General features: G+C 40.3%; 1 protein-coding gene across 1 annotated transcript in view; it reads right to left on the bottom strand.

The window, feature by feature from the left end:
- roraa (RAR-related orphan receptor A, paralog a) overlaps positions 1-8,575 on the bottom strand; it is a 173,440-nt gene extending 164,865 nt beyond the window's left edge. Inside the window, exon 1 of the mRNA XM_041037662.1 lies at positions 8,287-8,575. Within this exon, the coding sequence (XP_040893596.1) occupies positions 8,287-8,440 (154 nt within the window). The 5' untranslated portion in view covers positions 8,441-8,575. The remainder of the gene's footprint in view (positions 1-8,286) is intronic.
- Between the last annotated feature and the right edge of the window lie 5,198 nt (positions 8,576-13,773).

Here is a 13,773-nt window from a genome sequence, read left to right as displayed (position 1 = left end):
CATCAACCAAAGGCCTTCATCTTCCTATTTCTGTATGTCTATTTCTGTCTGTCACATAAAAATAGGCTTTTAACAACCCAGCATGGAGTTAATTATTGCCTCTTAAGCACTGCATTAGTTAAATAAAGCTGCAAATACTGATTGATCAGACAGATGATATTTGTCAGTGAATGAGAGCAGGATTCATGTATCATACATGGTGAAGAGGGGACTGTCTTTCAATCACTGTCAGAGCGCCGCACAGCAGCATTGCTGCATTGATTGAGCCCCATCGTGCCACACTCTTGGTACGCCTCCTAAAGCAATCAATCCACAGACACACGCAAGAACCAAATATTCATTAGTGACTTATTCATATTCAAAAGCTTCCTTTTGAAAGTAACAAAAGAGCCGAATTGTCTTTGACAGGCACATTACAATGATTCTGTGACATACTGTGTGAGGCATGAACAATTGTGATCATCTTCTATTATTTCATGTGGAAAGACTTGTGTTCATTGTTGTCTGCCGCATGAGGAACTCTGCATGAACAACTAGATTATTTAACAAAGATTATAGTGTTATAATTCACCAGAAACAGACAAAATGTTACAGTATGAAACAAATACAAACGGCCTCTTTGATTTCACAAATATGCTACACACACTTTCGCTTGATATGACACAAAGGTCAGTGAAAATATTTGTTTGGACAACATGCTGACTAGTGTGAGATGTTTCAGTAAGATCAAGCAAATCATTTCACACAGTGATTCAACATGATTAATACTTATGGGTATTGTTTAACTACTCCAGCCTATTGGCCCCATGTTAACTGGTTAAAAAAAAAAAAAAAAGAGAGAGAGAGAGATGGGCTGCAATGTTAATAATTAGTTGCTTCTGCGCTCAAAAAAATTCTGTCCAACCTCACCAGATTTTAATCAAAGGCTGAAAATAGTAGCTGATTGTAATCGGCACTCAGAAGTCACCAGGGGTGTTTGAAGAGCCCGTCAAGCCTGAGAGTGGAGCTAATTCGATTAAGTGGTGGCAGTACCTGGAGGGGACGGATCTGTATCTCTCTCCCTTTTTTATTTATGAGATTAAGTTGCGCTTGTTATTCCAATATAAATAATCAAGCCAACAGAATTGACACTGATTTTCAAGTTGTTTTATCTCCCATGTCTCCAAAAGTTTTTTGTTTATTTCAGGTGACAAATAAACTTTGTTAAGTAATACTCTAACAGCACTGATATAACGAAAATGACGGCGGAGGACGTGGTATGTGTGCTCTGCCTTCCTCAATATTGTTACCTTACCTCTATGTGACAGAGCCATGGAGTATCAAAGCTGATACACTTGAAAAATGCTTTGCTCCTGCAACTCTGTTTTTTGTATTAACTTATAAAATTTGAAGGTGGATTTGTGCAAATGAAAAAAAATCACTTCACTTGATGCAGAGACTTACGAAGAGTAAAAACACACATTCCAGACCAACAGTTTCCACCTTCTAGCTATATGTAATACATCCTGAGAATACATAAATGTAGATGTTATTAAATTACATTTTTATTGCTCTAACCAAAGGACAGCAGAGCTCTTCGTCTGTGATAGACATGCTATAATGTGCAACAGATCTTTCCATTTTCATCTTAGTCTGACGTTGTATCGCACCACTCAGCACAGTCCTTAAAACAGAGCTGCCATGAGGGCCATTTGGCCCACGGAAAGCAAGATAAATAACGGTTACGAGGCTCTTGAGGTGTGCTGTTTGAATAACATACTTTAGATTTTACAACGTTACCTCTTCCTGTTTTAAAGCGCGCACATGCACATAACGTCTGGGAGAACCTCCGCGGCCGGGAGATCATCCCCATTTTTCTCTCAAGTGTTCAACACATGTCTGTGCTCTGCATGAAACAGTGAAGGCTCTGTGGTTTAAAAAAAACAAAAAAGAAAAACTATTTTCTCTGAGTGTGCTTTAGGTGCACATGACTTGACACACACACGATGTGAAGCAGCATGTACGTACCATGTGTCCAGTATGATGATGTTCAAAGGCAAAGAGATGATAGTTTGAAAGATAGTGCTGGTCAAAGTTCCTGACTGAGTGCGAGGGGCTTTACCTACCTGCTCGGGAGCTTTGCACCCTCCACACTGGTGGAGATGTAAAAGGCTTGGCCCTAGATATGACATAAGAATTCCTCCGAGTGATCCTTTAGACCCCTCTCACCACCTCTTTCCCTCTAGGCCTCTTCTAAGGGGCCCATTTCATATCAGAGCGGCACAGAGCAGCACGGAGCCAAGCGCCACCAGTACTTAGGTCACAGTGTACCACATTAAATTTAGACTCCTTTAACGCCCTCCAATAATGCATCTGGAGTATTTCCGGTCATTACTATTCAGACTTTTCTATCTAAGATACAAACTTCTGTAAATGGGCCATAGATCTGAGCTATCATTCACCACTGGAGATTTCACATCAAATCTGGTGTCTGTCACCAGTTAAAACTTCCTCGCCAGCCCCAGTTAAGCCACTGGTGATTCAAACTCCAAAATAAACTGTCCCGCAAGACAAAAACTTTCATATTTGGTCGAAGTTAAGTTTGACATTTTTAAACTTTTTTTAATTAATGTAGCCTATTAGGGCTCACGCTGCATTGCCTGCAATATAAATCCATTAACTCTAAAAAACAAATTACCAAAAAATGCAGCTACACCAGAACATTTGTAAAATCCATTCCTGTAGTAGTGTTTTAGCTTAGGCAATAGTTTTTCAAACCCTTTCCCTTTTTGTTCTGCATCTAGAGTGAGAATCCTGAGCTATGTGACAAATAGTTTTGTAATATGCCAGCACAAATTAACAACTTGCACAACCACTGCTCTTAAAAAAAAAAAAATCCTGCTCTGATTAAAAGCACATGGACTCAAATCACTTAAGCCTCAGTGAGTCAAGATTTCTGCATCATATTAAAGTTGCCAACGAATACAAATAAGAAAAAACACATTAGCACAAACTTGATATTAACGCATATAGATTTCAGCCTGGTTAACGTTGAAACCACTGGCTCCAGATGTTTAGGCTTACAGAGGGAATCATGGGTCAAGTACGAACTGAGGCACTGGTATGTCTGCCAACAGCTAGCAACGTCCTGTCAGTGTGAAAATTTTCACCGGCAGGGAAGGACCTACGGTGCAACTACAAAGCAGCTTCCTACAATAAAATCCACAGGAGTTCTTTCATGAAGCTTCCCTCATACCAAATACAGCATTCCACTCTATATCTTCACAGGTTATTGCATGATTTGGAAACTCTTCACATTACAGAAATGGAAGATTCAATGCTTCAATGACAATAGCAAAAAATAGGGGGAAAAAAAAAAAAAGAATTTTAAGACCCAGCTAGCGTGCCCTGGAGACTGCACTGTTACACCAAACTCAACCAAAGTGGTTAGAATAGTGCCTGACCAAAAAAGTGACAGTCGCCTTTCAGCCTTGTACTCCGGCCAGTGGAGCTCAAAACATTCAAATGTCTGCTATTTAAACATAAAAAGTACCAAAAATATGTAGTTTACAAGGTCTCATAAAATGCCTTTGAGTGTTTTTTTTTTTTTTCCCACAAAGCAGAACGTTGAGGCTGGATTTAAAGAAAGGAGGGACTTCATTTAAATATTTGAATATAATGGATTTATAAGTTAAATTGAGCCATTTCTATCACAACTATGACATTTTCATACAAACAAGTCGCGAAACAAAGTTTCTATAAAGAGAATCAAAGATCAAGTTTGGACAGAATTTTTATCTTCATGCACATAATGAGTGCCAGCAAAAAAAATAAAAATACACTGAAACTTTACAGAAAGAGAACTGGATTATGATATAAAATCCAAAAATGCATAACCATATATTTTCCAATACAACAAGGAATAGTCAAACTATCCTTCGAGGGAAACGAGGTACGAAAAGGACACTTTATCATTTCAATGACCTAAATAGTCATTTGCATCACAAACAAGCAGGGCAATTTGAGCCAAAATGATATTTCAGTATTTTACAGATTTCATTCATCATTACATCAGCGAATGTCATGACAAAATCTCAATCAGTGCTTATTTAACTACTATTCCTGATGTTGTGTTGACATTCACAGGTACATCCTCCTTAGATAAGCACACTGCCGCTCAAATGTAATTTGACCTTTGAGGCTCATAAGAACAGAAGACCTTTTTTTTTTTTCCTTCCATAGGTAGCAGTGCCAAAGTCTAAACTCAGAGCAGATGTCACCGCCTATGCAAAAGCTCAGTGTACAGTTGTAGAAATACTGTTATCTTTTTCAGTTAAACTGACTGATGTTTTGAACTGTTGGGCCGAGGAGAACTCGATGATCAAATACTGCACTGTGGCTTCAAATAGGCCAATTGTTAACATTTAACAATGTTAACTCCCTGACAGGTGCCAATAAAGAAGTTCAGGACTTTATCTTTACACCCACATTTAAGAATCGAAAACGCAGGAGGGCCGAAACTCGATATTATGTTATATAGGCAGGCAGCCAGAGACACCTAATGGAGTTCCTCTCCCGGATCTGTCTGAGCTGAAGGCTCAGCTATAAGCCTATACCTGTATCTTCATGCTCTCCAGCGGGCAGAGAGCCCTAATTCACTGAATTCGAGAATGCCACAGCCTCAATAATGTTGCTGTCCACTCGAGTGGCATGCGAGCCCCATGCCAACTCCGGGCTTTCTGAGATTTTGTGTAAAACCTTTTTTTAAAAGCCTCTGCACCTCATCCGTCTTGTGTCAACAACAACTAAATAAATGCTGCCACTCTAGCCGAGAGCTCTCATTTCGCTGCCCAAAAATAAAACTGCTGGATGAAAGTGCGGTTATGTGTTCATTAAGAGAAGACTGAATATTTTTTTATACTCTGCCTTTTTAGTTTGGATCGGCTACTAATAGTGCAGTGTCAGGTGAGATTTGTTTTCTACTAACACTTTAAACTGCTTTTTTTTTTTTTTTTTAAATCTGAGGAAAACAAAAACAGTAACAAAGATGCATGATGGGAAAATCTACAATAACACTAACTGTTGTGACATAATTAGATGAAAGCTGGTATTTAGTATGAAACGATCAAAAGAGACTGCATCTTGAAATGAAACTGAGGCAAACTAACAGGCAGGACACACTGCAGTATTATCTGCTCTAGGACACCACATCGCACCTCACCTGGTGACAACTTTCACAATTTTAAAAGCAACATAATGCTGTTTGTCCTTTATGGGTAGCCGTCAGTTCCATCTCTTTCTCCCTAGCGAAGGAAACCGTTGTGCAGATGACTCATTGTAACTGTAAATGACAATAACAAGCGTTTGTACAGTATAACAGGACAAGCATAGCGTCACTCAGTGAGGTCTACTATTACAGTACAACGACAAGCACATACTGTACACACACACAATTCTGACACTCAAACAAAGTCATGTTAGCGGAGGATCCAGAACACCAAAGCTCTTATCAGATCTGTGGCTTCAGAGCTTCCCTGTGCAACTGTGAGGTTTCAAGCCTCTGCAGAGACCATCACCTTACATAACCAAGCCATTAATATTGATTGTTTCCAAATTTGCGAACTGAGGGATCTTGCAATATGAAAATAACACCCTTTCTTCTTTCCAGTAATGATATCCACAGCCCTCCAAGGCCTGTTCTCTGACCCACTCAAGTCTTACAGCAGAGCTTCTGCTGAAGTAAGCCTTTTCTACTTAAAAGGTATTAGCAGTCAGGGTTAAAACAGTAAATGCTCTGCATGCAGGATAAGAAATGTGCATCCTCGGAAAGTCTAATACAGCTGGTGTAAAGAGGGAAACTGTGTAAGTGTCTGCTGCCTTTCAGATGCTGGTTGGACGAGAAAAGCCTGAGTCTGAGCGTAGAACTGCAATCCTAAACGGTGTCTTACAAGTCTGCAACACTACGGAGAACCATAAACGTTTTTTTTTTTTTTTTATTGTTTTATTTTCTGAGCAATCCTGCGCTGAACTGCGCCATCGCAATAAAACAACTGAAGCTCTTAATGGAACACTTGTACTTTTTCATGAAAGCTTTATTAAATAAAGCAATCAAGCCATTATTTCTTTATGAAAGCAAACTTTTCTTCTGCTCTCCTGCATGGTGAATGTTCCGAATATTTCTCGATTATTACATTTGTAAATAATCTGCTATATTAGCCTAGTTAAATTTATATTAAAGCAAATATAGGCCAACTGTTGCAGCATAGTAAGGCCTTGTAAACACACCCCTCAATGTATTTATGAGCCTATAGATTAGACGGTTGACCACAATAGACTGCTGTTACCGTATGTATTTGTACATTAAAGCCACAGGTGACAACTTAATGATTCTGAAAGATAAAAACTGACTTGCCTCATTGCCTCAGCCTTGAAAACTGAACAGGCATCTACGTGATTGCCTATAATACACATTAAGATTTGAACTGCACAGTTAAAATAAGAGAATAATTAGATTTAGGAATTGATTCCTAACCAATTTCTGACAAATGCTGACTAGCAACAAGTTTTTTAAAAGTTCTCACAACTTTTCTTCAAGCCTTGTTTTGCTATTACTCTCTAACAATCATTCTTATTCTTTGCAAAAAGGTCAAAATAAAGTTTCACTGCAAGGAAGTTCCTTTAAAGCTGTAGAGGTTGTCCCACTGAACATGTTTTTTTTTTTTTTTCACCCATTCAGCATTACATAACAGACCAAAGGCGTTCTTTTTCCTGTCTTTCTCTTCCCCAGACGCACTTTAATCCTGTGCATAAAAGGGTGGGGTGAATATGGGTCAGCAGGTTAGGAGTGTCTCAAAGTCAGACTTGTGAAAAAAGAAATCAATCCACGAAGCCTCCCAACTACCTGTCTTTGCCCCGGCGATTACATAAGTGCTCAGGCTGTGCCAGCCCACAAAGTCACACAGTTTCCCTTCAGTGGTACATAAACGCTCGCTGAAGTGCAATGATTTCTTTTTAATTGAACAGCAGCGCTGATCACTGGGGGAGGATGTCGGGGCGGGGGTGGGCGAACTCTTGTATAAAGTGGAAAGATCCGCGATGATGATTTCTGCTCTCAGTTGCGCGCCTGTTTATGGCTAAACCTGTTACATAACCAGCTTACATTCCACATTCACCATATCACACTCTAAATATACCCTTGCGCACAGGAAGAGTGCGCACACACACACACACACACACACAAAAACACACCCCATGCAATGAATTAATTGTCATAGCCACACCGTTTGCCTCGCTGTCATGTGTACGCCAACTCTGCTTGTGAAGAATCAGCAGAGAAATCACTATTTCTTTGAACTTGGATGAGCCCGGTTAGCCTGTACTGGAGACAGCCGGAGAGGGGGTGTGGTTAAATACTGTCTGTACTGTACAACATGGACGGGACGTGGTGGGCAAATCGTGTAAAATGAACTCGTCCTCAGCAGCAATGCAGACAGACTTTTGACGGTGCTTAACTGAACACAGGGCTGTGCAGTTGTTGTTGTTTTTTTTGTTATTGTCCGATCATGTGAAGGTTTAGTCGCAAAAGCCGTGCAAGCGCCTTCACGCTTTTGCAAGAGTGTTTGAGTGCTGGTGCTAAACAGATTCCAGCTGCTGGGGCGTCTGTTTCTGTGGGGGGGGTTTTTTGCGCACAGGAATAGCATAAATATATTAGCTGGATATGTTTTTTTGAAATATATATATATATATATATATATATACACCCAGCCAGACGGCGCTGTGTGCTGTATCAGGAACAGTGGAGGACATGTCCCTACAAAGGAGAATGGGACTGATCGATAAACCAGCCCACAGTTTCCAAAAGTTCACTTTTGCCACTTTGACAATATCGCGTCTGAGCGAGCAGGTTGGCCTGTTCTGCCACAAAGAAAAGCTCCTGTTGGTCAATTTGAAGTTGCTGGGTAATTGATTTATCTTGCAGACAGAGTAAATGTGACATCTGTGACCGTATCACCCCCCTATGATTTGAGCTGTCAGTGGAGCCTGAACAGCAGCAACACACACCGAGGCGCTAATTACAACCGAACGGCCAAAAAAAAAAAAAAAAGCCGCGGTGGTACTAAATAAAAAAAAGCCATGTCACTGTGCTTGGGTGAATTTAGTCAGTGTGCAGTTATTCACGGGGGAAGCGATTTAATTCATTTTGAAGTTTGATTTTTGAAAAAGAAATAGCCTCGATCGGTCTTTATTCCTCGCACGGTTAAAAAAAAAAAAATAATTAAAAAAAAAAGCGAAACGCGGTCTGCTTACCTCTGTTGGTGCTTGAGCAGGTCTGCCTTCGAACCGGGGCTGGATGGTCCGCTTTCCGGAGCGTCTCCAGGTTTACCGGGGTTTCCCTGACCGGGGTAGCCGGCTCCGAGGCGCTGTTGCCCGGGTCGCTCGCTGGATCTGGAGGGGACTCCATGTTGAATTTCAGATTTACTGTTTAACTACCGCTAATACTTCAAACTAATTCTATGCGATCTGTGAGCTCCGACACTACGCCTTGCTATCTAATTTAGACTAGAAGTAAGAAATGAGAAATGCGAGTGTGTCTAGGGGTGGGTGTGTAGGTTTGATTGTCCACTAGCAGCGCTAGTGAGAGCTCCAGTCATGCAAACTGAAAAGGGAGAGGTTGTCAATAGCCGAAGAATAGATGTAGGCCTGAAAGTAAACCATGCTGATCGACCCAGCGCAGTTTTACATGGAAATGGCAACGTTTTATTTCTGTCTAGGCTTGTCCATCAGTGTTCTAACATCTGTGTATTGTCTTACATACAAGTTGGTGAAAATTGTGACGATACCACCTATAGGCTGCTGCTGAATTTGAAACTGAAAACTGGCCAAAATGCCCAAAATACATCATCATGACATGCAATTGCATCAGTGCATGATCCGAAAGCATTTTATTAGGCTATTAAACTGACAATAATGGATTTTTTATGAAGACAGAGGCTCCTGGGGTTTTTTCTATTTTTACTTTATTTTTTTTTGGCTTAAATCACAAATCTCTCCCAGCTAAATGTGGCCACTTTCATCCTCATCAGCATATTCCTCGTCGCACATCATCGCCAATAACATCTGTGTTTGCAAGTTTACGGTCTAAAGCTGCGGAGGTGCAGGAATTATTTATTGCGAATTCCTTCAGTGTGGATGCCCTGCCTGCCTGCAGCACACGGCGGTCTGTAGGCTACTCTCGACCATAAACACAACTTTCATGTCGAAGGATTCAAACAAGGATGGTCAGAGCGCCCTTCGTGATTTTCTTCATCATCATCATCATCATCACCACCATCACCACCACCACCACCATCATCTTCATCGTCTCCACCGTCCTGTGGGAGGAGCGGATTGCATTTGTGAGCAGTCTGCTCGGGCTGATGAAAGGACTCTTCCCTTTCCTCGCAGAATAACCTGCGTGTCTCCGCTCTGCCTGATAAAAGTGAATATTGACAGCAGTTTGGAGAGAGAGAGAAAAAGGCTTTAAGACGCTGTGCCGCGTGCAGCTGGCATCAAACGTCACTCCGGCAACCGGCATCCATGCACCGCTTGTTGCGCAGCAATTACAAACACCATGCTTTCTGCATGTGATCAGCGGGCAAGCTGCGAGGCGGAACCCCGCCTCTTCAAAGCGGTGCACGTGGACTTTGACATGGTCCTGCCCTCTCAGCACAGGGCCACACTACTGATAGGCAAGACAGTAATACAATCGAAAAAAAAATACTATGGTAAAAACTAATGAACCTGTATAGCGATCATATAATAGAAGCAGGATTGTATCTCTTTGAACAACTATATTTCTGTTTGTATATAAATATCCCTCATTACTGTATAAGGTCTTTCTCCAACATTAGCTCTACATGCATGAAAATCAGCATCACGAGTCTTATTGCATACCAGTGATTCACTTCTTGACCATTAAATCTGACTGAGACCAGGATGCCTTCCATTAAACATAAACTTATTTCCCATATTCCCACTGAAAGTAAACACCATAGTTTTCCAGTGGTTTCTTTCAAAGCTGACTTACTTGTACCTAACTGTGACAAAGAATGAAAGTTTATTGTATATTATTCCTTTTTCTCAACTAGAAAGGCCCAAAGATCCTCCACATCTGTCTAGCTCTTATAACTGAAAAATTCTGATAGCATAAATTATTTATTTTTCATAAAACATTCTAAGTACAACTTTGTATGTAATATGGACTCAGCATTTTTTTCCACCAGATCCAGATTATTATCAGGATTTGCACCAGTTTGTTCAAAGACGTAGATCTCAACACTATGTATATGTATAATTTATTTATTTTTAACATCAGCTCCGTATGGTATTTCCTGAGGAATTGATTGAAATGTAAAATAAAAAAATCTCATCATGTTAAGTAAAGTCTTTTAAAAAATCTAATAAAAAAATCCTGAACCCGCCCCTTTAACCAGATCCCCACCAAAATTAAACAAGTTCTTCCCTGGCCCATCCCTCAGGCAAGTTTGATGCAAATCGGTTCAGCACTTTTTCCATAATCCTGCTGACAAATAAACAAATAAACAAACTAACTAAACACAGAGACAGGTGAAAACATAACCTCCCTGGCAGAGGTAGCAAAGGATCACTGAATAGCATGATGACTTGAAAAATCAAAAACACCATTTGACATGTGCGTTCACATGTAAGTGCTGTGGTGCATGAATACAACACACTGTAAACTGACAGAACTGAGAGTAATATACTTTCAGAGGTGTGCTGTATTCCTGGTGTATTCAATTTTTTTTCCACACAAACTGATACCAATGTTACTAAAAGTTATGATGTTCTGTTTGATGTCTGCCTGTGAAAATGATCACTAGCATTAAGTGCAGCTTTTGTAATGGGTATTGGCCTTTCATTTATTTGTTTGTTTTCAAGTTGAATAAACACTAGTTAAATGGCATTTTTTACATTAGGGTAAACAGTGTCAAACATGGCACTGAAACACTGCGAGAGAAGCAGAGTGAGTTTGGTTTGATGATGGTCGTGAGTCGGTGCCAAAAATTCAAAAATATTCAGTCAGTGAAGTGACATGTTTAACCCATGCGGTCATGTTGAAAACGTCGTATTTAGGTTTGGATTGGTCGCACAGAGGGACTTTGTCAGGAATAATCGTTTCCATGTTTCCTCCGCATGTAACTCACCAACGAGAGCATGATATAACTTTTGGAGCTGAGCTGCGCTGAAGGCCGACTTTTTGACAGAAAGCCAGAGGGAACCTCTCACTGCCAAGTGAAGAGGCCAAGTTCCATTCCTTCTGCTCAGCTTTAGCTCCTCCAAATTTCCCTGACCTCCTGACCCAGTGCAATTTGACCACGTGAACCCTGCATTAACATTCCACGCCTGTTGCATGTTCGCAGTCGATGCTGAGAAACTTGAACTTGAGACGGACGTAGGCACGCTCAGAATTTTACTTCTGAAAAACACAAACACGGTAACAGCGTAACTTATACACGTCTTCATGTATAAGCATGAAAAATACATGCTTACACATGCATGCGCACACACACTTGTAATTAAAATGTATGTTGCACACAGGTACATCGAAACAGTCCTTATATGTGTGTGCATGCGTTTAAGATAAGGATAAAAAAAAGAATTTTTATTTTGCACCTACGGAATATAATGCAATTTGAATACACAAACAAAAACAAAACACACACTCAGACCAACACACTGCCCTGTGTTTATACCAGAAAGGATGCAAGGACAAGTCTGATGCTGCCGGTTTAATTTTTGAGTTACAATGAATTATGCTGCTGTCACATTGCTGAGCAGGGAAAGGATGTGGCGGATGTGAAGCCGGTAGAGTAAGCATGCCTGCCTGTGTTTAAAAATGATTGATTAAGCTGACACCGGCTCAGGGGTGCAACACCGCTCTATTTTTCTCCCTCATTATGTAAGGCTATATTTCAAATCAGGAGTGCACTGGAGGAAGACACCAGAGACACCAGACAGGACACCCTTCAAATAAAAAGTTTATCAGACAACAGCCAAGGAGACTGATGAGTTTCCCCTCTAATCTTGTCTTGGGAGTGGCGATGGGAAAGAAGAAGAAAAAAAAATGTGTTTGTCAAAGGACAGGCTGATCTTTAGACAAAACACACAGAAAAATATGTTTGACCAGTTTGGCCACAAGCACAGTCTTCACAGTGTTTGTGCAGTCCATTTCGGGAAAATGTTTGTTTTAAAACCAAACTCACAATCAGGCAGAGAACAAGAGGTTACATGTAGGCTATGAATTTTTAATAATGTATAATTTTCAATTGTGTTTCGAAAAAAAAAAGTCATTAATTCAGATGAGATGCAAATATTTTGCTCATAATTTAAAACAGCTAACACTATGAATTTTTTACAGAGCGAAAATTTACTCCACTCCTTGTACTCCACTAGTTGTCTATTTAAACAGCAGGAAGAAAATATGAATTCTTAGAATGACACATTTGTTTCACGCGGACATGGTGACATATCTTTGTTGCCTTACAAAACGGACATCACAACCCAAGCCCGGCAAACACGCAGTTCTTTGCATGCTCATGCAGTGCAGAGTGCCAGAGTGTAATGAAAGAGACATATTAATGGCCTTTCACTTATTCATGCGTCGGAAATGAAGAGGCACAGTCACATTTTGAAACGGTTGACAGAATAAAGAGCCAACATTGGGGAAATGATTGTATTTATGATTTCACTCTGACACATGAGAGTATCAAGAGAGAGACTGAGTGACACATTTCTGACAGTTCAAAGTGTTAAATGATGTGATGTATGGCAACATACTCGAGCATGGGGGCACCAGCTCTTATACATTTTCACTTTAAGAATCAGCGCCTCACGAGTGCAGACCTGGAAGGCAGCTGAAAAGGCAGTCATTTCAGCAAACATGCAAAAGGACTGTATATTGTACTGTATTTACACACAAGGCAGAGGAATATAAAAATTAAAGTGTAGGATGGCCATTTACTAGATGGCTTTACACTTCTACACTGTATTCTGGGAAATACAGATGAAGCTACAGCATTGCTTCACTCAGAGTGTGTAGTCTCTTCCTCGGAGACAGTGCTACCAATAGCACCACCTAGCAGCCGCTTGACCTCAGTAAATCACTGTGTCCACACTCAGCCTCAGGTTACTAAGATATTATGTCTGTATTTATGTATTATGTAAGGGGAATTTCTCAGCCTGCTAAATAACAAGTGCATGAGAGTGATTAAATGCAATTCCCTATTTAAATGTACCACTTCTTCTGTTTTTTTTTTTGTTAGTTTTTTTGTTTTTTTCAGGGTGTTCTCTGCTCTGCCTATTCCACATCAAAAGCATCAATGACATTGAGATTTATACTGAGTCTTGATAACACGCATTTCAGGCAGCTGAGTAATTTCAGTACCACTTGCAGGTCACAGACTAAATAAGGACATTACTTAGGCAACAGACCACTGATATTTTTCATAAACGGTCTTAGTGCATGTGGCAACATCTTGGTCACAAAAGCATAAAATCAAGACAGCTTGACACGTCACACTGCACTCATCCTTGCTCTTGATACGATTCTTAATAGTTAGAGAGTTATTCATTCATGCAGTCTATACTGGGCATATTACACCAAATAATCCAAAAACCTATGGAGAAAAGGTCCTACAGCAGCGAAGAAATAAAGATTTTCGGTTGAGAGTGAATTCCTCTCTGTCAGAACTAGACTTGACTCATGGCATGTGCGTAGAGTTCATATGACTGGGG

This window comes from Toxotes jaculatrix, chromosome 5, assembly GCF_017976425.1.
Source record: "Toxotes jaculatrix isolate fToxJac2 chromosome 5, fToxJac2.pri, whole genome shotgun sequence".
NCBI lineage: Eukaryota > Metazoa > Chordata > Actinopteri > Toxotidae > Toxotes > Toxotes jaculatrix.
Note: the sequence above shows the minus strand (reverse complement) of the source record. Positions and strands in the feature narration are given on the sequence as shown.